A 27,042-nucleotide genomic window follows, 5' to 3' on the forward strand; every position below is an offset into this window, starting at 1 on the left:
TCCCAGAATTTAAACTCAGGAAAAGAAGAATGCTGTTTATACAGCAGCAAAATATCCAAGTCCACTTGTTTTTATATATATTCATGGGCAGAGCACAGCCAGTGAATGAGGCTGGAGAGCAGCCAGAGGATGTAGATTTCTGTCTTGGAAACATGATAGTAACATCGTACAGTTGTTATGGAAACAATATGTATAATGTTCACTGATCACATGGTCTCATTTTTTATGACATGGGTTTCAATTCTGTGAGACTGGGTCCTTTCACCCCATAATTAAGTGACAAATCCACTATAAAAGATTCAAGGTGGCCTCATCTTCCGCCTCCTGAAAACTGTCTCTTTTGTCTATCCATATTTATATCTCAGGAATGCCTGTGGTTTTAGATGACATCCTGGGATCCCCAACTATTGAAGTCCATCATTGAACCACAAATTACCCTTCTCCAAAGCCAGTGTTACATGGTTTAAAGATGACTATCTGGCCTGCACCAAATCAATCAAGGTCTGGCTTTGGGATTTTATTTATTTACTTGTTTGTTTGTTTATTTAATGTTTGTGTTGTGTTTGGGGACTTAAGCTCAAGGCCTGGGCACTATCCCTGAGTTTCTTTTGTTCAAGACTAGAACTCTACCACTTGAGTCACAGTGCCACTTCTCACTTTTTCTGAGTAGCTTATTGGAGGTAAGAGTCCCACAGACTTTTCTGCCAGGGCTGACTTCAAGCCATCATCCTTAGAGCTCAGCCTCCTGAGTAGCTAGGATTTCAGGTGTGAGCCACCAGCACCCAGCAGTCTTTGGGATTTTTAAAACAATGTTTAGTACCTCCTTACTGATATAAGCTTTTATAGTACTCTGCATGGAGGGTCACTTTCAGTGGTCAGTTTTCATACTTCATTGTTCATCATTCAGCATCACTGAGCATGGCTGTGCACTTACTCTAGGTGCTTCTTAAGACACCACTCCTTTTCTCTCCTCCTATCTCAGTGGCTAGTCCTTCCCAATATCACTTGTAGCTTTGTTCTCAGATCCCTGGTTTCAGAAGTTTGGAGAACTCCAGGGCTGTCTTCAGACCTCTTGTATCCCCAATCTATTTTTGAGCAATCTTTGATTTTGTTTTGTTTTTATACATCCATTGATCAGCAAGACATCAAAATATCTTCAATGTATAGCCAATGTTCACCAACTTTACCATTTAGCCTGGGACACGTCAAATCTTACAATGATTATTCAAACAACTCTTTTCAAGTAGTCCTTCGCCTCCACTCTTGCCATCTTATATACATAAAAGCCAGAGCAGTTGTACCAAAATTTAAGTCAGAGGATGTTACACTTTAGCTCAAAATTTTCCAGTTTCAACACCAAAGTAAAAATTCGAATTCTAACTGGCATCTTTTGTGTGTAATGTCTCCTCTTTGCTGTGCTTCTATTGTTGCTCTTTCTGCTACTGCTGCTCTGGTGCAATAACTCCTTAGTTGTCTTTGAATGTGTAAAAAACAAGACACATTGTTGTCCCACCAAATAAATGCACTACTTCCATCTTCACTTACTCAAATATCACCAAACATAAGAAGTATGTCCCTGATAACCTTTTATAAAATAATAGATACCACGTCCAGATCTGCCTCTCCCAATGTCACTACCATTTGGCACTTCCTTATCCCTTAGGATAGTTCTCTTTCTGCATAACCACTTCCATTACCTGCATGTTATTTGTACATTTCTTTATCATATGACTCTGTCCATCCCTCTAGAACATGAACTCTCTGAAGGAAGGATTTTTTCCTTGTCACTAATATAATCCCGATGCCTAGAAAAATGGCTGATCTTGCAGTTGGGATCAAAAGCAATAGCTAACTAGGCACCTAAACAAATATAACTATCTAAAGCTGTGAGACACCATGCTTCTGACCAAGTGGAGAAATCCAGGCTGTCATAAGTGAAGGCCAAGTTGGCATGTGATAAATTAGGAGACAGATGAGGAGTCCTGGCTGAGCTTGAGCCACTCTTATTCCTTCTGCTCAGGTGTATTCCTGCCTTCCTGCTGCTTGGTGATTCAGTCCTTCCATGGACCCTTGTGGACTTGTGCATGTCAGAAGTCTAGCTGAGACCTAACAAGGACATTAAGGTCATGTACCCAGAAAGAGCCATGCCAGCAAGGGCCAGATCCACAAGAAGTGTGTGTGTGTGTGTGTGTGTGTGTGTGTGTGTGTGTGTGTGTATGTACTACTTCTGAGGCTTGAACTCGGAGCTTGGGCATTGTCCCTGAGCTTTTGTGCTCAAGGCTAGTACTCTACCACCTGAGCTCCACTTTTGTTTTTGGTGGTTAATTGGAGAGAAGAGTTTCATGAACTTTCTTGTCTGGACTGTCTTTGAACCATAATCCTCCGATTTCAGTCTCCTAAGTAGGATTACAGGAGTGAACCACCAGTTCCCAGCCCATCTGAAATTTTCATTTAATATCATACTGTCCTTTCTGCTATTCAAAGTCCATTCATGAAGATGAATGTGCAAAAATTAGCTAAAAATGCCTCTGGGCATGTCTAGTGTAAAATGATATTCTGCTAGAGCTTGCAAATATCTACTTTTCTCCCTCCAAAGAATGTATAAACATGTATATGATATTTTAGAAATATATATTTTACATTTTATAATGTTAAGCTTAGAAGGAATGATAGAGGCAAACTCATCTTCCCAGAGAAATTATATGATGCACTCAGGTAGTAACAGCATGGGAACTAGAAACCTAGGGCAAGTCTCTTTGAGCCTCTTTTACTACACAAGATGCTTGTACTCTCATCCTCATCCTGTTATCTCCAGTTATTGCCATGCATCCTCTTGGATATGTAACTTCTACTTAGGTAATAAATTCTACAGAAGTAGAATAAATTCTACATAAGTTCACAGAACTCTGAGATAATGTACAACTTACCTAGCAAAGTGATAAGTACCTCTTCATTCTCGAAATTTTGGGTAAGGTGAGTACTACTGTTTTATCGTACCGGGATTCGGTCAGTAAGATACAGAGAAGCCACATTTTGAGAGGTCCAGTAGGGAGTCTTTACTTCAAGGGAGTCTTTATTACAAAGCCAGCGAATGCAAGAGGATTTGCAGCCCTGAATGTAATTATAAATGCAGAAACCACTTGAGTGGTGTGGGGAATTAAACCTAACAAAAATGTGTTACACATAAGCAAACAAGCTAGTTAAGGTTATTAAGGGGGAACAATAAGGGGCAATCAAGGGTAAGTATTCTTCAGAACAAAACTTTCCTGGAGCTAAACAACACAATACATGTGCAAGTCAAAGAATAACCTATTTCACCTCTAGATTTTCGTAACTGGGTGAAAAGTCCCCATCATTATTATTAAGATTCCAAGATAGTGGTGAAGATAAGATGGCATTACTTAAACCCAATATGTATATTTCAGTACAAAAACAATGATGACATATATATGCACACACACATTTTTTTTCTTAAAGGACTTGAACTTGCATTTAAAGACTGAGATTTGGATTTCCAGATCTCTATAACCTTGTGAAAGTCACATTTGAGTCTTTTTGAAGGCCTTTTCTTGTGTATAAAATTATCTGATTTAACTTGTTATTTCAAAGATTTCTTTCGGCTTTAAATAATTCACCATGCAAACTTGAGTGCTGTCCATGGTTCTGCCAATAAACTTTTGAAACAAGTTGAAAGACATCAGAGTTTATTTTGGTTAAACAGTGGAATTCTAAAGACAGGAACTCAAGTGGCCATTCATACTGGTAATGACAGGGAGCTACAGCAGAAATTGTGGTCCAGGAAAAAGCAAAACAGAGAGAGACAGAGACAGAGACTGTGAATCTAATAATAAAAACAGCCCTAGTGACCCAGTCATGTCTTAGAAGGTCACATTTTCAACACAGCATTAAAAATTTCATTTTTCAAGCCGGTGCTGGTGGCTTATGCTTGTAATCCTAACTACTCAGGAGGCTGAGATCTGAGGACCATGGTTCAAACTCAGGCCGGGCAGAAAAGTCCCTGCTAGACTCTTATCCCCAAATTAACCACTAGGAAACTGTAAGTGGAACTGTGGCTCAGAGCATTAGAGCAAATGTTTGAGTGAAAAAGCTTAGAGACAGCACCCAGGCCCTGAGTTCAAGCCCAATTATTGACAAAAAAATTCATTTTCAATACATGAACTTTCAGTACATTCAAATCATAGTACCTACCACCTCCTTCTCTATCTAGTCAAGATTTGCTGGGAAATGTCAGTTATGAGGAATACAAGTTCAAAAGTAGTGGTACCTGATTTATAGTGTAGCATCCAAGATATCGTAAAACATTTATGACATAATTATAGACTTACTGAACAGGGCAAAAACGCTCATCTACTTTATGTTTTTATTTACTTCTTAAAAATTAGAATATAACTCCTAACATAAATTATTAAATTAGAAAATTAGTATTTTATAATACCTTCAGATCATTTTATAATACCTACAGATCATTTCAAAGCGTTCCAGTTATCTCAATGACATCCTTGGAATAGCTGCCTCACCCTGTCTCCAAAGAAACAGATCACTATGAGCTTTTTCTCACAAAAACCCTGGAGCTGCCCCAATTTGAGTGTTCTTAATAAAGCCCAAATGGGAAGTGCAAGGAAGTGGGAAGAAAATATTAGAGAAAGTAGTTGAAAATATTCTAGGGCAGGAAGGCATGACGACATCTTCAGACATGTCACTGTCACCCAACCACTTCTTACTTTGTCATTTTCCCCAGTATTATTTTTTAGCTAAAATTTTCAAGATTTTTTCTTTTAAAGTGGCATTAACACTGAAAAAGTAAGCTGGCATTGGTGAAAAAGAGTCATTTGTACATGTGGCATACCTCAAGTGAAAATTGAAGGAGGGAATAGAATATGCTTAGGAAAGTAAATGTTTAGAAAACTGAAGTGTTGCAAGATGAGCGAGACCTTGGAGATAATCCAAGCCAGTGTTTTCCCAACTGTGCTACCACAGATGACTTCAGATGATTTTTGCTGGAAAATCATTTTTAAAAAATATGATAGCAGATAGTGGAGGAAGCACCCCATTTTCGATTGGTTTCAACTTTTTAGTAAAAACAAAATTCAGTTTGTATGGACTTCAAATCCTTTTCAATGACTACTTATTTTAATAAAGTAAGCTGGCTTATGACCTGTTTTCAGTAGGCAGTGTATTTTGTAGCATTATTTGATAAAATTATTTTATTTTCACTCTTTCATTTTGACCATGATTATGAAAAGTGGTACTGATTTCTAACCTGTGATAGTGACAGCAGTTTTGCTTAAAATACATTCATTTGAGAAAAAGAAAATTATTTCAAAGACAATCAGATAAATAATACATATATAAATTATATTATATCTATAGCATGTACACTTATATGCTAAATATATCATTTACAGTTTATATAAAACATATAAAGGGGATGAGTGGTGACTCCTCTATACAACTAAAGTTAATAAAAGATAAAAGATAATAAAATATATAATAAAAATCTTAAGTGAAAATGTGAGGCTCTGAGCTCGAACCTCAGTACTAGCAAGGTGGGCTGGGGGGATGAGGGCGTGTAGGGCAGGGAGACAGACAAAGAGACAGAGAGAGATAGAGACAATGACAGAAAGAGAAATCCATGGATAAATGGTTGTTAAACATTCTTTTTTTTTTTTTACTTAATGTTACAGATCTTTATTTATCATATACATGAAGGGTATGGGAGGAGATAAAATGCCAAATCCCTTTCTTAGGGCCATCGTAAATATTGGGAACTCTTGGTTGGAAAAGCATGCTGAAAGGACCAGCCAGGACATTTTATAACAGCCTTTTATTTATTTATTTTATAAAATCCCAGGCTCATATGACACTGGATTTTGGTTGTTTTTCCTTTTTCTTAAAATATTTTAAAACTAGTTCTTACTTATTTTCTATGAAACATATTAGAAACTCAAAATGTCTCCAGCATTTTTTGATCATTGGAAAATTTGGTTTTGAGGATTTGGGATGCAGAAAGCAGGAACTATTCAAATTTCTTGTGTTCTTCAGTACAAGGAAGGACCTTTTTATTCTGGTGTATTGTGTGGAAGTATAACTCTCTGACAAATGACAGAGCGGCATACATTGTGGGCAATTTTCCTGACACTCCCATCGGGTAGAGCACAATGAAACGTGTGTACCTGGCCCATTTGATGAGGTAAGGCATATGGTTTAATACACTGAATGTATAAAAGGAGTAGTGGATAATTCCCGTGATTGTCCAGGCAGTAACGAATAGAATGACACTGTCTTCACTCTGCACCTCTTTTGACACTATGTGTTACTGCCTGTATTAGAAAAACTCTTGACATCACTTGGAAAGAAGTCAGGACAACAGAAGAGGGAACAACTCCTATAGCACAATATAAAATCTCCAGTAAAGCTCCAGTTTGGAAGAATTTCAAAGGGTTTTCAATTGACTAATAAAGGCTATGATAGCTCCCCTTAGCCAGGTATGCTCTGACCAGACCAATCAGCGCCTCTTCCCCCACCATCATCACCACATTGTAGATGACCAGACACGCGTGGCCAGAGGCCCGGGGCCCTTCTTCTTCCCCGTGGTGCCGCTGGCTTTGGCAGCCACGGCCTGGCCACCGCAGCCCTCATTCCCTTTGGTGGCTGCAGTTGCCATCGCGGCTGCCATGTCAGTACCCGCAGCCCCCTCTCAAACATTTCTTTTTTTTTTTTTTTTTTTTTTTTGCCAGTCCTGGGGCTTGGACTCAGGGCCTGAGCACTGTCCCTGGCTTCTTCTTGCTCAAGGCTAGCACTCTGCCACTTGAGCCACAGCGCCACCTCTGGCCATTTTCTGTATATGTGGTGCTGGGGAATCGAACCAGGGCCTCATGTATACGAGGCAAGCACTCTTGCCACTAGGCCATATCCCCAGCCCCCAAACATTTCATTTTTAAAACTAGGAATATATACACATATAATTCAAAAGTATATTTAAAACAAGTAAATAAAGGTTTAAATCTCACTACTCCTCATGTTTACTACTTTCTACTGTGGTTATACCCCTGAGATTATTTGAATCTGGCCTGTCTTCATGGTGGACAAGCCATATAAACATATGTTCTTGTACATCTCCTTTCTAGCTTGGCATTCACTGGTCTCACATTGGTTATTTGAAATCAGTGATGGTGGGAATTTGGCAAAGGTTGAATCTCAGGGTTATTTTGTTATGTGTGTTTTGTTTCTTTTCCAGGGAGCTTGATGGTAAACATGGGCCAGAGCACTGATTAAGGTCAATGTTACTCCCTGTGGTACTATTTGTAACAGCAAAATTCTGGAAGTAAACCAAGTATCTATCAGGAGGGAGCTGCTTCAGTGGGCAGGTCCACACAATGTGCTATTCTAGAGCCGTGAAAAGGAATGAGGAAGACTTCTGTGGAATAATGCCTACATAGAGGGTCATTAAGCAGAAGGAACAAGGAAGATTTCTGTAACATGGTACTGAGTGAGCACCAGGATGTAGGGTTCAATGCAAAACAAGGAGGTGTAGAGCTGTGGCTTGCAAAACACCATTTTGTGTAATAATGGGGAAGGGCATGTGAACATATACATACTTGTTTGTATTTTGTAAAATAAACTATCAGAAAGTTAAACCAAGCAGTAATAGATACTTAACTAATTGTCACCTACAGGGAAATCAAGTATAACAAGAAAAGAGAAACTGGGAACCGGTGGTTCAGGCCTGTAAATTCTAGCTACTCAGGAAGCTGAGATCTGAGGATAATGGGTTGAAGCCAGCCCAGGCAGGAAAACCTGTGAGACTCATCTCTGATAAACTATTCAGAAAAAGCTGGAAGTGGCCCTGTGATTCAAGTGGTGGAGTGCTAGCCTTGAGCAAAAGAAGCTCAGGTACAGCACCAAGGCCCTGAGTTCAAGTGTCAGTACCAGGGGGAAAAAGAGAAAGATTTGGAGGATAATTATCTGATTGTGTTGTTGTATAGTTTCATTCAATTGTGCTTATATTTTTATATAATTTAAAATTTTGAGGATTCTTCATAAAGATAAGAATGGCCATATACAATTATGCTTCTGGGCATATATAATTCAATGTAATGTTGGGACTTCAACAGGTATTTGTGTATCTATGTTCATAGCATCATTATTCATAATAACCAAAATATGAAAACAACTTAAGTGTCCATCAGTCAATGAATGGATAAACAAAATGTGATACACACACACACACACACACACACACACACACACACACTCTTAAGACCCCCCATCTCAACCAATGGCTCAGTGCAGTGCAATGCACCTGTCATTCCAGCAACAGAGGAAAGCACAAATAGAAGATTCACAGTGTCACAGGACAGACCAACCCAGTCATAAAATAAGATCTCAAATAAAAAACTAGCCCTAAATGGACTGGTGATATGGCTCAAGTGGTACATTATCTGACTAGCAAGTGCAAAGCCACGAGTTCAAATGCAAAAGAAAGAAAGAAGGAAGGAAGGAAGGAAGGAAGGAAGGAAGGAAGGAAGGAAGGAAGGAAGGAAGGAAGGAAGGAAGGCTAAAATGGAGTGACTTTTATCAACCAAAGATGGAACAATTTGAGCATGTAATTGGAATACCTAAGTCCATCCCAAACTACATAAAGTCCACGTGTTCAAGACAATACATGACAAAGCAAAACAAAACAAAAATCCTCTCAGCTGTTCCCAAACTTGCTAATGGGCACATGCACTATTAATACACCAAAAAAAGAAAGGGGGAGAGAAAGAATTAAGCTTTTTTTTCGGTAGGAAATCGATTTTGAGTCACCACATAGTTGATCCTAACAAATATATTTGAAGTGAGTTGAATAAAATTACTGGAAATAATAATCATTGGCAGATACTAAAACCACATGTGAGAAGTCAGTGGATGAATTGACCAGGTATGAATCAGACTGTTAACATCAGAATCCGTTTGAGTATCAAGCCTGTGAAAGTGCTAACTACCAGCCAATAGAAAAGATCACCCGTGGAGAAACAGATTAATTTCCATTCTGACAAAGCAGCATGTCAAACCCAGAATATAGGGAATTTTGAAGGGTAAATGGCCCAGTCCTTTAAAATATAATAATAGTAGTAGTAATAATAATAATAATAATAATAATAATAATAATAATAATAATGAGATGAGAACTATGATTTGGGGAATAAAAGAAACTTTCAAAAATTTATTAACCAACTATGGGAATATAAGGAAAGTTACAGAAATGGAGGGAAAAGGTGAAAAAAATGCAGCACTGGTACTCACTGGACACTACGTCAAAAATGAACTGAACAATGTGTGGGTGGGAAGGAGAAACTGAGAGAGAGTAAGGGAAAGGATAACATTGTCCAAAAAGAAATATACTCAGTACCTGAATTATGTAACTGTAACCTCTCTGTATATCACCTTTATAATAACAATTAAAAAGTTAAAATGAGTTTAAAAATTTAATAATGAATAAGAATGTGTGGGTTGTATAGATTCAAGTATGTTTGGCCCATCTCTCTGGTCAGGGCTCTGAAGTGTTTATCCATATCCTCACACCAGTTATTAGTATTAACAAATATACAAGTCTTTTTCTAGGGCCAGTTCACACTGAGATTCCCTCAGATTCTAGGGGAAATCACCTAATTCTGTTAGACACCTGTGGCTCTCAATTCAGCATACCAGGCACCAAGAATGGAGGATGATTGGTTGAGAAATGTCCCTCCCTTCCACATTTGCAGGCTACATCTGAGTGGGAAGGAGTGGGTAGGTAAGTAGCCTCACTTAGGTGGGGATATGAGGACAGAACTGCTCCATTTTTCTTTCCAACATTCAATCTCTAAAGATGAAGCCTAGAGGAAAGGAAGTTCACCATCTCTCCACTCTTCTTCTTTTCTTTTTTCTACTATTCCCTTGACCAGAAAATGGTGAGCTCGTCTTCTCATTTCTTATGTTTTAACCACATGTTTGGAGAGACTGACAGCTATTCCAACTATAAATGTCTTCATCATGAAATAAGGATACTGTGTCTAACCCCTGCCATTTTGGCCATTTAGTGGATGATAGAGAATTGAGTTTAACGGGTATCATCTTTCTTCATGGTAGAGGAAGAGAAGTTCTACCCCTCCTAGGCATGTCTGAATTCCTGGTGGGAGAGGTGGGGATTTGAGCAATAGATGCAGCTTCCTCCGTGCCTTGAACTCATGAGACTCTCAAGTTTCCTGTGACCCTGACCAGTCCAGCTTAGGCACCATTATGCTGTGCCTTGTGTCTCCTGGCTCTCCGTTGGTCACCATGGCATCCCACTTCAGCTCTCCATTGGAGTTGATCTGGGTTTGGTATTGTTTTTCTGTTCTTTCTTTGCTTTACTACTGTTGTGACTCCGTTTTCTAACAGTGCTAAGTGTATCCGAGGGGCTTCAATGCTTTCTGACAAGAGTCTACCTGCAGTTGCTGCCATTCCAGTTAAGGATCCCAATTCATCCTCTCAAAATGTGGCTTCTCTGTTTCCTGTGAGTTCCCATACAACAATCAGAGGATAATTCTTTGCGGCAGGGTGTCTGGGCTGAGCTTCTAGGCTGAGTTTCTGATACTGTAAGAGAAAGTTGGGGGGAAAAAGGCATGTTCCTCTTCACCATAATTGTATTTTCTACTCCTTAATCCTATAAATCAGCAGAAGAGTAATGTTGGTACATTTTAAAAATTCCTTCTGCACAAAATTCTAACCTTCCATGTATATGAATACCTTAATAGGGCAAAGATCTGGAACTCAGAAAGACAAAGGAAAACTTGAGTAGCAACAATTTTCATGTCATCACTTTTACATATACACACTTAATTGGAATTATGTCATACTATGAATATTTTGACTTCTGTTTAAATGTACACAAGAAGTAACTACATTTTCATTTTAAAAAACAACAACACCATGTCGGTCTGGGAATATGGCCTAGTGGTAAAGTGCTCGCCTTGTATACGTGAAGCCCTGGGTTCAATTCCTCAACACCACATATATAGAGAAAAATCCAGAAGTAGCACTGTGGCTGAAGTGGTAGAGTACTAGCCTTGAGCAAAAAGAAGGCAGGGATAGTGATCAGGCCCTGAGTTCAAGCCCCAGGACTGGAAAAAAAAAACACCAAAACACCTTGTCCACACTGCTCAGTAACTTTTTTAAAAATTTAAATAGTTATATATGTATGTGTTTACTAGCTTCTAGTATAATCCAATTTCCCATGTAATTCAATATTCACTGAAATATGCTTTTTATTATTTGCATGTTGTTCCATTGTCCAAAATATTTGCACAGAATTTATCTTTACCTACCTAACTTAGTAGGTAATTAAGTTATTTCCAACTGGCCTTTGTATACCTGTTTTGGTACTTGTTGGGTCTAAATTTCTTGAGGTAAAATATTTGAATTAAAGAATATAGGTTGTTTTAAGAAAAGATATCACAAACTTCCTAATTGTCCTTAAAAAAGTCATGGTATTTTGTAATGTTAAAATTTATAATCATTGGGCTGGGGATATGGCCTAGTGGCAAGAGTCCTTGCCTTGTATACATGAGGCCCTGGGTTCGATTCCCCAGCACCACATATACAGAAAACGGCCAGAAGTGGCGCTGTGGCTCAAGTGGCAGAGTGCTAGCCTTGAGCGAAAAGAAGCCAGGGACAGTGCTCAGGCCCTGAGTTCAAGGCCCAGGACTGGCCAAAAAAAAAAAAATTATAATCATGCCTTTTAAATGTTGTGTGTTAAGAAATCTTTGTGCCATTAGTAAACAAATATAGGTTTCAATTTGTGTTTTCTTGTGTTCTTGTGAAATTGAAACTGTTTCACATTTTAAATATATACTGACCATTTGTATTTATTACTTTAGTGAGATCTTCAGAGGCTAAATAACTTCATCAAGGCCACACCATATGGGTGAAATGAACAGAAAATTTTGTTTTTCACCTCCTCAAATGAAATGGAGTTGTTCTTTAGCTTTTCTGAGTGAGCAATAAAGCTCATGGAGCAGAGTTCTGTGGAATTCCAGTATTTAAGAATACCTTTAACACACAAGGAGTTGGACTTCAAGCCAAATTTCTGGAATTCCGCATATGAAACCTTGCCACTAGCTTTTACTTGTCAAGTAAGACGAGGAGCAATGGTGAAGGCTGAGGAAGGAGATTTATTACCTGGCCCTGGCACACCATGGAAAGACAGCACTTCAGTCCATCTTCGGGGTAGACATGAGCTTTAGGTTTACATACAGGAAGAATTAGGGGCCAGGACAAAAAGGATGTTTTAAGAATCCCAGGTATTGCAGGTATGGCCTGGTTTGTTTTTATCTCAGTCCTGGTTCTCTGATAAGGGTTGTGAAGAAATTATCACCGTCACTTGAAGGGAACTGAGATGATTCTCCCAGCTCCGGGGGAGGAGGGAGGGCAGCCTGATCAAATCAGGTCATAGTCCTCCTTTGAGGGTGGTTGATACTGCAAGGCTCAGCCCTTCATGAAGGATAGTTTCACTCCCTTGTCATAAAGATGTCAGCCTTGTTCTTCTTGGAACAGAGGACGATTGCCAAATGATTGTATGGCTCAAAGCAAAGACAAACACAAAATGTAGGCTGAGAAAAGCCTAGCTTTCCTCCTGCTTTAGTCAATGCTTTTCAGTAAAACCAGGACAAGTACCTGTTAAACAGTGAGTTTCTGCCCTCAAGGCTAGTGCTCAACCACTTTGAGCCGAAGCTCCACTTCTGGTTTGTTGTTTTGTTTTGTTTTTGTTTTTGGTGGGGGGGAGCTAGTTGGAGATAAGAGTCTCACAGACTTCCTTGCCCTATATGGCTTCCACCCCTGATCCTCAGATTTCAGCCCCTTGCGTAGCTAGGATTACAGATTTGAGCCCTCAGTGGCCAGCCCAAATCTTATCTTTATGAAATACTGTTTGGGGAATTGTTGTGATAGTTTAATAATCCAGATGAAGACTGAAAGATGAAGAAGAGAGTAGATGTGCTGACAATGTTCCTCCAGCATGGACAGCTGCTAAGAAGCTGAAAGGACTGTGACCTTCTCCATCACCACAGCCTGAGATGAAGCAATCGCCCAGCTGCATCTGTTTTGTGACTGTGGACTACAATGAGCCAACTATTTTGAGAGACAATCAGAATTTGCCATTTTACTTTTTGTTTCTGGGTGACTTTTTCCATTTATATCCCAATTGATATAAGAAGGTCAGGCTATTGCATTCCGGTTTAACCTTGTGTGACAAAAGTCAACATCTCCGCTCTTAATCACTAACTGGACAGTCCATGAGTCAACATTGAAACAAGAAGTAGAAAGGAAACACCAGCATTCCTTACCTGTTAAAGGAGGAAGAAGAAGAGGATGTGGACAAAAAGGATCACATTAGCAAATAAAATCTACAAAAATTAGCCAAAGGTTTGTTTAGATGAAGAGATTCAAAAGACTTGAGAATAAAGGCAGGTATTAACCTTTATTAAGCAGCCCAAAACCTAGCACAGTTGCATCTTATCCCAAGAGAGTGAACTCTGTCCTTTAGGAAGTGATGGTCCATTTCCCCTTAGGTAAAGCTTCCAAGAAAAACACTTCTAACTTCTCCAATCTATGACATATGTATCCAGGACTAGACCAGTCAAAAAAGCAAACAAGTAAACAAGCAAACAAAAACAAGGAGTGAAATATCAGAGGTCTTCAACCTCCTCTCCCCAAATTTCTGTTTCTTGCACCAGTTCTTGGCTTTCAGCAGAGAAATCCCATAGAATAAGATAGCAGCAAGAAGTGACAGAAAATTCAGTTCATCCACTGCCCAATGAACAGAGCAGAGCATATGAGGTCACAACACTGTCTTCTGAGCACGGATGGATGAATTCTCACAGGCTTGCAGAAAGTCAATTTCCCTACAACCACTCAGAGTGTTGCCGGGTAAGAAGTGAGTCAGTTAAATTAATGAATTCTAAAATCAAACCTCCTACCTCAACCCCTGAGGGGAGCTTCTTTGTGCCTCAGTTTACTCATCCACAAGATGAATCATGGTACTTCAGCAGACCTTCTCAACAGCATTATGAGGTCCTAAGAGTCCATACTTCACTAGGTATTTTAGTTAAATGAATGAATGAATGTTTGCAAAGCACTCAGAATAGCCCAGCCATGGAAATGATTTACAAGTGTTTACTTACTGATGGGAATCTGCAGTCTCAAAAATGTGCAAATCCACTCTCCCACCCCCACTTCCTGGGACCAGGCTTGTGTAAATTACTTCAGACAGAAATCACAAACTTACAAAGCCTGCCCAGAACTTTTTATACCCTCCAGCAGCCTCCACCCAGGAACCTACTAAAATCCCTACATCCCTGCCTCCCAATACACCTGGTGTCCCTTCCTCTCCTCAGACCAACATGTTTTTTCTCTTCAACTTTCCATTCAAGTTGTTTTGGTCTGTTAAGGTCATTTTCTGCTCTTTCTTTATTTTAACATACTCATGACTCAGTTTCCTAACACTTATTAGTTCCTTTTTCCACTGCTAAGGTGACATCATCTGGTAACAACAGCCGAAGATACAGTTGACAAATCACATGGCTTTAAACTATATGTAGGAATATATATTCATATATATGTATATGCATGCATGTGTACATATGTACACATAAACACATACATGCATATATGTATACACATTATATATTATTGTTGTATGTTATATATTACAATCATATACAAAGTTCAATATATATTTTCTATATACATATAGTTATACACGTGTATGTGTGTATATACACATAGACATTTATGAACATGCATGTGTGCCTGTACAGGTATGTGTAGTTGTATACACACCTACATGCATATATATATATATAATAAATATATGGAGAGAGAAGTGTGAGAGATGATGAGGCTTTTGTTGCCTATCTTCAACTTGCATAACATAAATAAGCAGAAAACCTGTAATAGACTTCAGATGTGGAAGGGCAACAAGTGAAATCAGGTCTCTTGTACTTCTAAAAGACAATATTGATCAATATACAAGGGCATGTGGATGAGAAGAAGTTCAGATATGTTTACTAGTCAGTGGGTTAGTAGATGTCCATCAGGTTGACTCCACATGAAACTAGTGATGGCCCTTGCATGCCAGGCACCTGTATTTGCCCTTCAAACACATTATTATTCAATTCTCTTTCTTTTCTTCTCTTTCCCTTCCTTCCTTCCCTTCCTTCCTTCCTTCCTTCCTTCCCTCTTTCCTTCCTTCCTTCCTTCCTTTGTGCTGGTCCTTGGTTTGAACTCAAGGCCTGGACACTGTCCCTAAGCTTTTTTGCTCAAAGCTAGTGCTCTACCACTGAGCCACAGTTCCACTTCCAGGTGTTTTTTTTTTGTAATTAGTTGGAGATTTATTTGCTTTCTTGCCAACGCTGGCTTTAAACCACAGTCCTCAGATCCCAGCCTCCTGAGTGGTTAGGATTACAGATGTGAGCCACTGGCATCCAGCTCCATTATTCAATTCTTACAACACCTCTCTGAGGTAGAGAATATTAGGATCCTTGTTATACATATGAAAATTGGAACATCAAAAATCCCACCTAGCTGGCAAGTGGTGGTGCTTGGATTTAAATTCCTATCCCCAGAATTCAGATATGATTGTCTTAATACAACTTGAAGAAATTGTAAGATATGCAAAGGTCTTAGATTCATCCACTGTTCTCTCTTTTGGGTCCTTGCTTTATAAATAGAACCCTAACAAGGTATACTTATGATAGATACTTCAATAAATGCAGAAAGAAAAAGATTCAAATGTGAGGGTCTCATGAAATGGTCATTACTCTCTTTCTTTCCTTCCTTCCTTCCTTCCTTCCTTCCTTCCCCCTAAGACCAGAGGACTGTTTTATGTGTTTTATTTTAAATACATATGATCAAGTTGTAAATACAATGTTACCCTTTATTTTTTCTTCTTCCATGGTATGAAAAACTTCATGTATTTCCTTTATATAGACTTAATGCTGCTACATAGAAGTTCCATAATGTATTTATCATTAATTCTATGTTGAACATTTCAGTTTTTCAAACTCTGTGTCTGTGAGTAATAAATTTTTGTTCCCTCTTTCATGATAATTTTTGCCCCCCTAACATTTCTTTACATTTCCTTCAGGCACACAATGATCTTGAGAACCTTCTACCATTCCTTCTCTTAAAGTTTTTGTTCTGGAAAGTTGCTGATCAACTCTTTCATACTGCAGTGTACACAGTGAATCAAGCTGAATTTGTTATCTTTTCTTTAAGGATATCTAGTCTGAAAGCTTCCCCAGAACTCCCACTTTCCACAAGGGCAAAAGGCCACAGGTTCACTAAATTTTGGAAAGCCCATGAGAAGATAGTTTTTGCAGCTGCTGAAGTCATTTGCGGGTGGGGGAAGGATGCTTTCAATTGAGAGTGAAAACCTTGAGTGGAAAAATGAAAGAGAATTAGATATGTCACCCCGTAGAGCCAAGTGTACTTAGCACCACTAACCTAGTTTTGCCAACTCTCCAATTTGCCCGTCCAAATAATGCGTTTGGCCTTAGGGGTTGAGCCCGCCCACCTTCGCAGAACAGCCTCCTGACGTTCTTGCTCCCAATTACCCAAGGCCAGCTACCCAGAAAATCCCAGGGGCGGAAGTAAAGTTGCTAAAGGAATCACAGGCTCCCAAAGCCAGGGACGCTTCCAAGTGTATGTCCACAGGCAAATCCTTTTGGGACTCTGGCGACCCAGAGGGCAGAATTGGAGATTGGCAGGGATAGGGGGGTAGTGGGTGGGAGGGTGGAGGGATGATGGCCCTGTCTTTGTGCAAGTTCCCAGTGCCCTGATCCACACTGCCAGCTCTTTCCTTTTCCTTCTCCCAGAAGCTTCAGGCATTAGTGGCTTGCTGGCACATCACAGCCTGTGTAGGGGCGAACACAAACCTCTCTTATTTGTCAGGGCACCGTGTTCTTAGGTTATCCCATTACTAGGGAAGGTTGGGAGGGGGGGCGGAGCGGGGGGAGCAGTGGTTCCGCCTCCTCTGAATGGTGGGCCAAACCCTCAAATCCAGGCACCGAGCGGGATGGAAGAGAGGGAGAGGGAGTCAGAGAGGGGGAGCGAGAAAGGGACGGAAAGACGGACAGACAGACATCAGCTGCCCATTAGAGGTCGGGAAGTAGGCTCTGGCCACAGTGCTGGGCGCCTTTCCACAAGTGCTGCACCGGGACCCCACACATGCACCCAACCACCCGCCTCCCCGGACTGCCGCTCCTCCCTCCTTCCTCGCTGGTTGGCCCAGGCGCTGCAGAGCTCGGCAGCAGGAGGAGCCGGGCGCGCCCGCCGCCACGCAAAACCACCGCGCTGGCTGGGTAGCTAGCAGGCACCGTCCGCGATCCCCGGTGGCGGCGGCGGTGACAGTGACAGCAGCGGCGACAGCTGTCAACGTGCATCCTCTTCCCAGAACACCGGCATCCCGCCTCCTCCGCGCACGCTGAGCCACTGGCGGCCCCTGGGTCTCCTTCTAACCCCCCCACCTCCGGCCCACGCGCGCGGCTGATCACACGCACCACAGCAGTGGCTGTAGCGACCGCTCGGAACCCGGGCGCCACCCATGGGGAAGCCGGCGAGGAAAGGATGGGACTGCAAGCGCTTCCTGAAGAATAACTGGCTGCTGCTCTCCACGGTGGCCGCCGTGGTGCTAGGTGAGCCGCGCGCCGCGGCGGGTGGGCGATGCGCGCACACACTCACGCGCGCCCAGTGCCCAGGCCGCGTGCCCCGGAGTGCGGGGCGAGGGTGGGCATGGCGCTGGCTGACGCGATGGTTACTTGGGTCCCCCTTGTCCCTGGCCTCGGGTTCCCACGCTGGGACGGGGAGGGGGGATGGGGGAGCAGTCCCTGGAGAGCGTTGATTTCTGTGATCTGAGAACAAAGCTTGGGGATTCTGATTTCGGTGCCTGTTCCTGCTTTATCCAAAATGATCAAAGGGGCTTTGGGCAGATGGAAAGGGACACAAAAACTGACCTTGTAAAAAGAATACACTAGAAAAAAAAAAAAGAATACACAGGATTTAATTTTATTCTCCTTGGTATTGCTCTCTCCGCTCCCGTAGTGGGTTTTCTTTTTTTTTTTTTTTTTTTTAATTCTTTTTGCCCTCCCCCCCCCCCCCCCCCCCCAGCCAGTAGCCTCACAAGAGATCATTTGAATTGCAATTGTCAGTGGAAGAGGTGCCTTGGTCTCTGAAATGGCCTGGGAGGACAGAAAGGACAAGACAGGGAAGAGATGAGGACTAGGAATGTCCCCCCTTCCTCCTGCCCCATCCCAGGCAGGGCTTGGAAAGGTGCCCCCCTCCCCCAACACACACCCCAAAGTACCCAGGGCTCAGTAAGGCTGCCATATTCCTACCTGAATTTAGTGGCCCGCCAGAGGTCATTGGTGAAGAAGATTGCTAAAGGAACTCAGTCTCCTCCTCCTGGGCTACGTTGCTTTCCATGTGTTCTATTAAACTGTTAAGCTGTTCTTACTGGTTTTCAAGGAAGAGGGTTTCACTCAAGTCTGACAGATCTTAGTTGAGCCACTGCACCCACGTGTGAGTTGCTTCTACTTAGCTTCTGGTATTCTGCTGAGGTTGTGTTTGTTTTCCTAATTGGTTTCTGGGGTGCACTTCTTGGGAGCTCTGTGTGTCTCCCTGCCCTATGAGCTGGCATAAGTGGGGACACCCAGCAGGTGAGGGCCAGTGCATGCTCTGGGGAAAGTGGATTCCTTGGCAGGCTCCACCCCCTGTCTGGAAAGTACTGCTGCCTTTGCTGGAAAGGTGGATGGGGTCAGCCCGGCCTCCCAAACTTTGCCCTTCTCCTGCTGAGGCTTCCAGAGAAATCTTTCTATTGTCTTTCCCATTCCACTTTCCTGCACACCAAGCAAACACAAATGGAAATGAAGCCCCCTTTGCAAGTTAATGGGATCCTTGGGGTCAGTTTGGCTTCTCCAGAACCTTGTGCAAAGGAAAGTCAGGTTTTCTAGTAAATAAATAACATCCTGGAATTGCTCTAACAGAGGACTTCTGTGGGAGGGAAGGAAAGACTTAGAAATGCCAAGAGTTGACTTTCCCCCCACAGAGGTGCAAGTGGTTTTGGACATTTTGGGGGAAGGTTTACCCTGTCTTGCCACAATTGAAATAGCAAACCCTACCAAGAGAATGATTTGATTTCCCTTCCACCAAATAGAAGACATGGCCTTGTTCATTTGCTCAGAGAGGAGTCTAGAATTCATGATTAAATTCTTTCCTCAAGACTTTGGTTTGGGGGGGCTGGGGATATGGCCTAGTGGCAAGAGTGCTTGCCTTGTATACATGAGGTCCTGGGTTCAATTCCCCAGCACCACATATACAGAAAATGGCCAGAAGTGGCACTGTGGCTCAAGTGGCAGAGTGCTAGCCTTGAGCAAAAAGAAGCCAGGGACAGTGCTCAGGCCCTGAGTCCAAGCCCCAGGACTGGCCAAAAAAAAAAAAGACTTTGGTTTGGGGATGGGGTGACCTTAGTTTTGTGTTATGCTCCCAATGCCCTGGAGAAGTGCCCTAATCCTGCCCTTTAAGCCTTGGGCTCTCCAGAGATGCTGGCCTGTTCATCAAGTCTTATAGGTATACCAATTCATGCTTGGCTTGGTGTACAAACTCACTAGAAGCCACTTTGGAATGGATTTTGAGCAGTTGTGCCCTAACCTTTAGAAGCAGTTGTATTATAAGTACATCTTCAAGATCAAGAAGGATTTCATGCCTACTTTCAATCTGTGGGCTGTGGACCCAAGCGGGCTCCTTCCCCCTAATTTTAATGCAGGTGAGCCCCAAGAACTTAATTTAGGTACCTTTTCTCCATAAATGAAATGTATCATTTAAAATTAAAGTTAAAATTTTAAAGTATCCTTCTGAAGTCTGCTGGACATTATTTCTCCCTGATGGCAATTCTCATATTTATTTTTGTTTGTTTTCAGTTTTGTGTTTGTTACTGTTCTGATAAGTCCCAAACTTATAACATCCCCCCAGTATACCTACCCTAGCACTTCTTGAGACCCTCTTTTCTCTTTTGGGCATCAGTGAGAAGTCATACCTCTCTTTGTGTAGTTTGTATTCCTTTGTTTACTGAGCAGTGAAATTCCATCCACTTATAATAGTGGCACTCTGTATCTAAGCCCTTGATAGGCCATGATAGTAAAAGTTTATTTTATAAGTAGGCCTGAAAAATTGTAAGAGCTCTTAGGCAGCCTCCTTTCTGGACTTTTCAGTATGTGGTACTTAAAAAGAAGACAAAAATCCTCTTAAATTTATTAACTACATGGTGAAATGTCATCTTCTGATTGCAACCATTGAAATGTTTTTACCTCTGTAGTTAATTCAGCAATCCTGACTCTGTAAAATACTTTGGCTATTGAATGAAGGGCAGAGCTTTTATATGAGTTGCTTCAAGTCTCCTCATCCCCTCACCCCATCTTGCCCCCAAGATATGGCAAGTGAAGAGAAATACAATTAAAAATCATCTTTATTAAGTGTGGATGTTAGTACTGTGTTTCATGGACAGGAAATGATATGAGCTAAATGTGTCTTAAGTTCTGATCCACAAGTAAAAAGATTAAATAGATGGCCATCTTAGCCTCTGAAACAACTTACAAGTTACTGAGGATGATTTTGATTGCTTTTATTTGATAAGCTTTTATTTGGTGGGCATTTCCCTGCTTCTGTACTACACTCAGGGAATGAGGACAGAGCTTGCAGTTAGGGGTCCTGCATTTGAATTCTGGCTCCAAAAGCCACTTCCATCACGACAAATTGCCTTTGATCTCTGGGATCATCCATTTCCTCATCTACAGATGGGGATATTTTCCATTAGGGTTGATCAAGAGAATGAGAAAATAACCAATTACATAGCTGGCATATGACAGGCACTCCATGAATATTATTATAAGGTAAATCTGAATGGTTTGTTTTTGAGAAAAAAATAATCTTTTCTTATGAAATTGTCTTTCATGCTGTGTCACTTTCTTCATTCTTCTTGGTATCCAGCCTATAATTTGGAGTCCAGGGTGATTCAAGTGTTTTGATGACTTGTTCTGTCTCAGTCAACCACTGTAACCTTTAAAAAAGAAAAGAAAATAGAAAGAATTAATCATTTTGTTTAGAGTCCTACAACCTAATTCTCAGTCCACCTAATAGGCAAAAATTCTGAGGGAGGAAGCTGTGTTCTCTAAGTTAGAAATCTGGCCCAGCAGGATTACCAAGTGAGACTTCTGTGAGCCTACAGATTTAAGTCACCAACAAGGATTGCACAGCATGTAGTGTTGGGAATATACCTTTAAGATCTCACCCTATTCCAGACCTATTATGTGTTATTTCAGGCATTTGAAGAAAAAAGAAGTCTTTGATTCCTAGCTTGAGGATCTACAGAAAAAGCAATAGATGCTGTCTATTCAATGGAGCTAGAAATTTTATTCATTGTAAATCATTACCTTTGGAGTACTGAAGAAGCAGTCATTGATAGATTGCAATTCTGTTGTCTGAACTCTGAACCAATTCCTTCACTTGCCTAGTAATACTCTTGTCCAACCTCATGGTTCTACCCTGGTGCTCTGTGGCATATACCTGTCAGTGTTTTTTTGGATTTAATGTATGCTTTGGTTCTATGAAACCCTTGAGGACAGGGGCTGGCCATGGCTCATGCTGGTTTTGAGCCCTGTCCCTCACCTCAGACTGACTTAGAACAACAGAGTTTAGAAATATGTCTGCAGCAACCAACCTTTACATCATTCATTCAATCAATGCACCTTGGCACCCATTGTGTGCCAGGGATTTTTTTTAAGAGCTAGGTCACACACACAGCAGTGAACAAAACTCCTTCTCCCATGGACCTTATATTACAGTGGGAAAAGGCAGAGGGTAAATGGAGTAGGTAGGAAAATAGAACATAGAACTGGTGCTCTGGAATGACATAAAGCTGGGGAGGTGGGAAGAAAGGCAGGGGTGGCAACTTTAAGCAGGTAGGCCATATGGAGACTGAGAATGTGACAATTGAATAGTGAGAAAAAGAAGGGGAGAGACAGGTATCTAGGGCAGAGTACCTTTGCCTAGCAAATGCAAGATCCTGAGTTCAAATCCTAGTACCACACAAAAGATATAAGGATGTGGATGAGAGAAGGACAATAGGTAGAATGGGGTCCAGGAGAATAGAAGTCAGTTGGATGGAAGGGCCTCAGAAATCTGAGATCTGGCAAAGCCATACTCCTTGGGCACTCTAGGGAAAAACCTTGCTCCTGGACTCTTTGAGACTCTTGAGCTTTCTTGGGCTTGTGTCCACAGTCATTGTAATCCACACTTTCATCTTCAGTTCACTTTTCTGGATGAGAGTGTGTCTTTTGTGATGGTATTTGAGCCCTCTCTGTTATTTATCTTCTCAGATTCTGAGCTATATTGTATCTTACCATGTAAGGTAATATTCATAACATTGCATAGAGGATTTTATCCATAGATTCTATAGCCTGGGATATGGACTCATCTGTTTGAAGACTACTGTTCAGTCTATACAACAATTAGTGTTGAGACCACTAAGTTACCTTTCTAGGAAACAGAACACATTGCTCTGCAGTGGGGAGAGCATCTCTCCAGCATCCAAACCCACCCACTGTTTATATCCAACTTGTGGGCCTTATCCTAAAGACTCAGCCCAGTTCCTTCTGTTCTGAGGCAACTCCCCCTACTCTTCCGCAGTACTTCTCCTAGGTGATAGAAACCACTTTCCCTATTACAAATATAAGATAAAAAACACAGGTGTCAGTCAGGTACTGGTGGCTCACACCTAATCCTATTCAGAGGTTGAGATCTGAGGATCACAGTTCCAAGCCAGCCTGGGCATGAAAGACCCTCTGAGACACTTTATCTCCAATTAACCACTCAAAACCCGGAAGTGGAGCTGTGGCTCAAAGTGGTAGAGCACTAGCCTTGAGCAAAAGAGCTCAGAGACAGAGCCCAGGCCCCGAGTTCAAGCTCTACAACCAACAAACAACAAACAAAAAAGCACAGGTGTCACAAATTATATGCCAACTACTGTTCTAAGTGCTTTATGTACATTAACTTACTTCACTTCCATCAAGCATATGGTTAAGAGAGTGAGGCACAGACAGTTTCAAAACTTGCACCAAAGCACTGAGCAAGGGCACAGCTAAAATTCAAACCCTGGCAGTCTGGCAGTAGAGATGCTCCTGTTAACCATTATATTTTCCCACTGTTGTGTTACACCTGCTTAGTACTTGTAATACTGTATTCTGATTTGCACTGTCTCATTATCTGGTAGGCTCAACATATTTGTTTAATTTTTCGCCCAGAGAGTTAGGAAGACGTCCTTGTTTGTTGAATGAACAACAAGAACAGCTTCCTAAAATCTAGACTATAGACCCCTTGAGGGCACTCTGATTATACCCTCAAACTGAGACCTTAAAATAGTTCAGCTGCCTCTAAAAAGTAATGTGGTGTGTGTGTTTGTGTGGTGGGGGGAGTATATCTGATACTTAAGACTCTTTCATTCTTTGGTTCTTATCAGAAAGAGGGGTTTGGATTAGATGGAAGAGCAAGAAAACTCCATCTGATTTCAGGTCCCAATTATAGGAAGGGGAAAGTGTAGTATGATATTTAATGAGATAGAATTATAAACAGAAGTTCTGGAATTGATTATTGATGTCTGCCACGGGCTTAGGATCCAGGTATTATGTGATATGTACTGTGTCCTTATTGAGCCAGGGTTAGAAAAATCTCTGAGCTTCCTTCTAGCTTTAAGATCTTTTAAGTCTATGACCATGAAGTTACTTCTCAGTTCACTGTAAGAGGAACTCAGCTTGGGGGAGGGAAAACAAATTAAATTTGTATATAAATTATATGTAAATAAATATACATATAAATTTATTTATATATAAATTACACATATATGTATATATCAGTTTGATACAGGGAAAATAAAACTTGAAGGAACCGCCATATGGAATAGGAATTCCTGCTTTTAATGAAGAATATAGCTTTATGTTTATCTTTCTCTAGAAGATGATGAAAAGAAAGTTTATTTAGTCATATATTTTTTTATTTGCCTTAATATTTTGAATCCATAGCATGCCACATACATGGCAGTAATATTAGCAAGATAAGAGTTACTATACACTGAATTTCATGGTATGTTCTACAAATTTTGAAGTGGATAGTGAATTAGATTTGTCTGTCACTTTATGTATAACTAACTGTATACGCACATACACAGTGTATCAATAAGACAGTGTACCCCTTTTTCCATAGGATGTCTATGTACATCTGTCTGTTGTCTGTCTGTCTCTCACACATATCTGCTTAGTTAAGTTTCTTACAGAAGAGATCCTGTAGTTGGCTTGGCTTAAGTTCTACAGATTGAAGAATTAAGAAAAGAAAATTGCACCTTGAATGCCTGTGGCTGGTGCTTTCTTTTTTTCTGAAAAGAAGTAAATCAGAAACTAGTCAACTGGTAGAATCACTGAAAAGATTCTGATCTGAAGTTACTCAATGGAAAACATCTACCTGAAGTCCATTAAATCAAACCTCCAAATGAAAGGATCTAATCAGAAAATTATACAAGGAGTCTTAAAAATGGCTTTACATCTATTGCATTACTGATACTACCTATTGGAAATACTTTGGATATAAATTGCTATTGGTTGATTGACTTCAAAAGTTTTATTAAATCCCAATCTAAAATTTGTGTTTCATTAACACAATTAAACTACAGAATCAAATTTATCCACCCAACAAAATTTCAAATGTCAGCATGAAGAAGTGCTCAACATCACTGGACATAAAAGAAATGCAAGTCAAAATAACATTGAGAGTCCACCTCACCCCAGTAAGAATGGCCATTATCAAGAAAACTAATAACAACAGATGTTGGTGGGGATGTGGCCAAAAGGGAAGCCCACTACACTGTTGGTGGGAGTATAAATTAGTTCAACCACTCTGGAAAGCAGTGTGGAGGTTCCTCAAAAGGCTAAACATAAAGCTCCCCTATGACCCAGTAACCCTGCTTTTGGGCATTTACCAAAAGGATTACAAGCAAGACCATACTAAAGTTATCAGGACAACTATATTCATCACAACACAATTTACTATAGCTACAATATGGAACTAACCCAGATGCCACTCCGTAGATGAATGGATCAAGAAAATGTGGTACATATATACAATGGAATCCTATGCTTCCATCAGAAAGAATGACATTGCTCCATTCATAAGGAAATGGAAAGACTTGGAAAAAGTCATATAAAGTGAAGTGAGCCAGATTCAAAGGAACATAGATCTATGGTTTCCCTCATTGGTAATAATTAGTACATGTTTAGGTAGTCCTAGCTGATGATCACAATAGCTTAATAGCTAGTACGGGGGCTGGGGATATGGCCTAGTGGCAAGAGTGCTTGCCTCATATACATGAGGCCCTGGGTTCAATTACCCAGCACCACATATACAGAAAACGGCCAGAAGTGGCACTGTGACTCAAGTGGCAGAGTGCTAGCCTTGAGCAAAAAGAAGCCAGGGACAGTGCTCAGGCCCTGAGTTCAAGCTTCAGGACTGGCCAAAAAAAAAAATAAAAATAAAAAGAAAGAAAGAAAAAAAATAGCTAGTATGTATGAACACATGAGATGATGCTAAGCAAAATGAACTCCCAAGTTATGGAAAAAAGTGGCTTATCATTATTGTTATTTTCAATGTACCATGTGAAATTTTGCCTTTTGTCTTTCTTCTTCGTGGTTTTACTCCTGATATTACGGCAACTAATTTGGTACCCTGGTTATTGTATATATGTTTATCAAAACTAGGGAAGGGAAGGGGAACATCAAAGTGGAGAGGCAAAGGGTAAAAGGTGAACCAATGCAGCAGCAATACTTACAAGACAATATACTATAGACCAACTCTGGAGGGCATAGGGGGGATTGGGAAGGGGAGGGATAAGGTGGGATTAAAATGAGGGAGGAGGTAACAAGTTTGATAAGAAATGTACTCACTGCCTTACATATGAAACTAACTCCTCTGTATATCACTTTGACCTTTGATTAATTAAAAAAGAAAGAAGAAAATTCAAATTCCAGGCATAAGAAATAAAAGAGGAAGTAGAGGTATATTTTAAGTGGTAGTGTGCTAGCCTTGAGCAAAAAAGCCAAGTGAGAGCCGAATGTGTTCAAGCCCCAGTACAGCCACATAAAAAAATAATAACAATAAATTAATAAAATATGCTTTTCAAAAAAAAGACTTAAAATGATGCATGATGTCATATAGAACATATTTTTGTATGCTAATTCAGGCAATGATAGAACTCATAGATTAGCTCAGATGGGGAACTAACTCATGAGAAGATATGGTTGAGCTCTTGCTTACAGAGACAAAAAAATGCTCCCCATTAATTACTTGTGAGAAATTGTGATTACATTTAACAGAGCTGAGACTGAAAATAACTGTCCTCGAGAGTCAGCAGCACACTGGCCAGGTGCCAGAAAAGCTGGGCTTGCCTGAGGAACTGCAAATCTCTTGTGTGCAGCTGGACACCCGGGATTGCTTAACACTGTGCAGTCCAACACTCAAGCACTGGAAGAAGAAGCATTCAATTTAGATGACATTGAGTGGCCCACTTAATCCTCCCTCCCCCCAGCAGTGTCTGTGAAAGGGACAAATCATTTAAATGGCCTTTCTTGCAAAGTATTTTGCATATTAGATGCACACCCAATGGTTCAGACATACTAGGAAATCTGTAATCCACCTCAGAGCCATCGTTTAGTTAGGCTGGTGTGTTACAAGGAGCTAATTCACTATACTTGCTTAGGGAACAGCTTTAACCCTCAACAAAGGGTGCTCTGTTGTAATTAGCACTCTTCACAGTAACACCTCTGTTAATGGAAAGGAAGTGTTTCTGTGACTCACTCCGTGCCAGAAATGGTGCTACCTTTCTTTGGAAAAATATCTGCTTGCTGCTTGTTCCATGACCACAGGTAG

General features: G+C 40.7%; 1 protein-coding gene and 1 pseudogene across 1 annotated transcript in view; one reads left to right on the top strand and one right to left on the bottom strand.

The window, feature by feature from the left end:
* Positions 1-6,037: 6,037 nt before the first annotated feature.
* LOC125355474 lies at positions 6,038-6,697 on the bottom strand (annotated as a pseudogene).
* A 10,474-nt stretch (positions 6,698-17,171) lies between these two features.
* Positions 17,172-27,042, top strand: part of Slc1a1 (solute carrier family 1 member 1) — an 83,278-nt gene continuing 73,407 nt past the window's right edge. The window contains exon 1 of the mRNA XM_048356483.1: positions 17,172-17,717. Coding sequence (XP_048212440.1) covers positions 17,627-17,717 — 91 coding nt within the window. The 5' untranslated portion in view covers positions 17,172-17,626. The remainder of the gene's footprint in view (positions 17,718-27,042) is intronic.

Source organism: Perognathus longimembris, chromosome 1 (assembly GCF_023159225.1).
Source record: "Perognathus longimembris pacificus isolate PPM17 chromosome 1, ASM2315922v1, whole genome shotgun sequence".
NCBI lineage: Eukaryota > Metazoa > Chordata > Mammalia > Rodentia > Heteromyidae > Perognathus > Perognathus longimembris.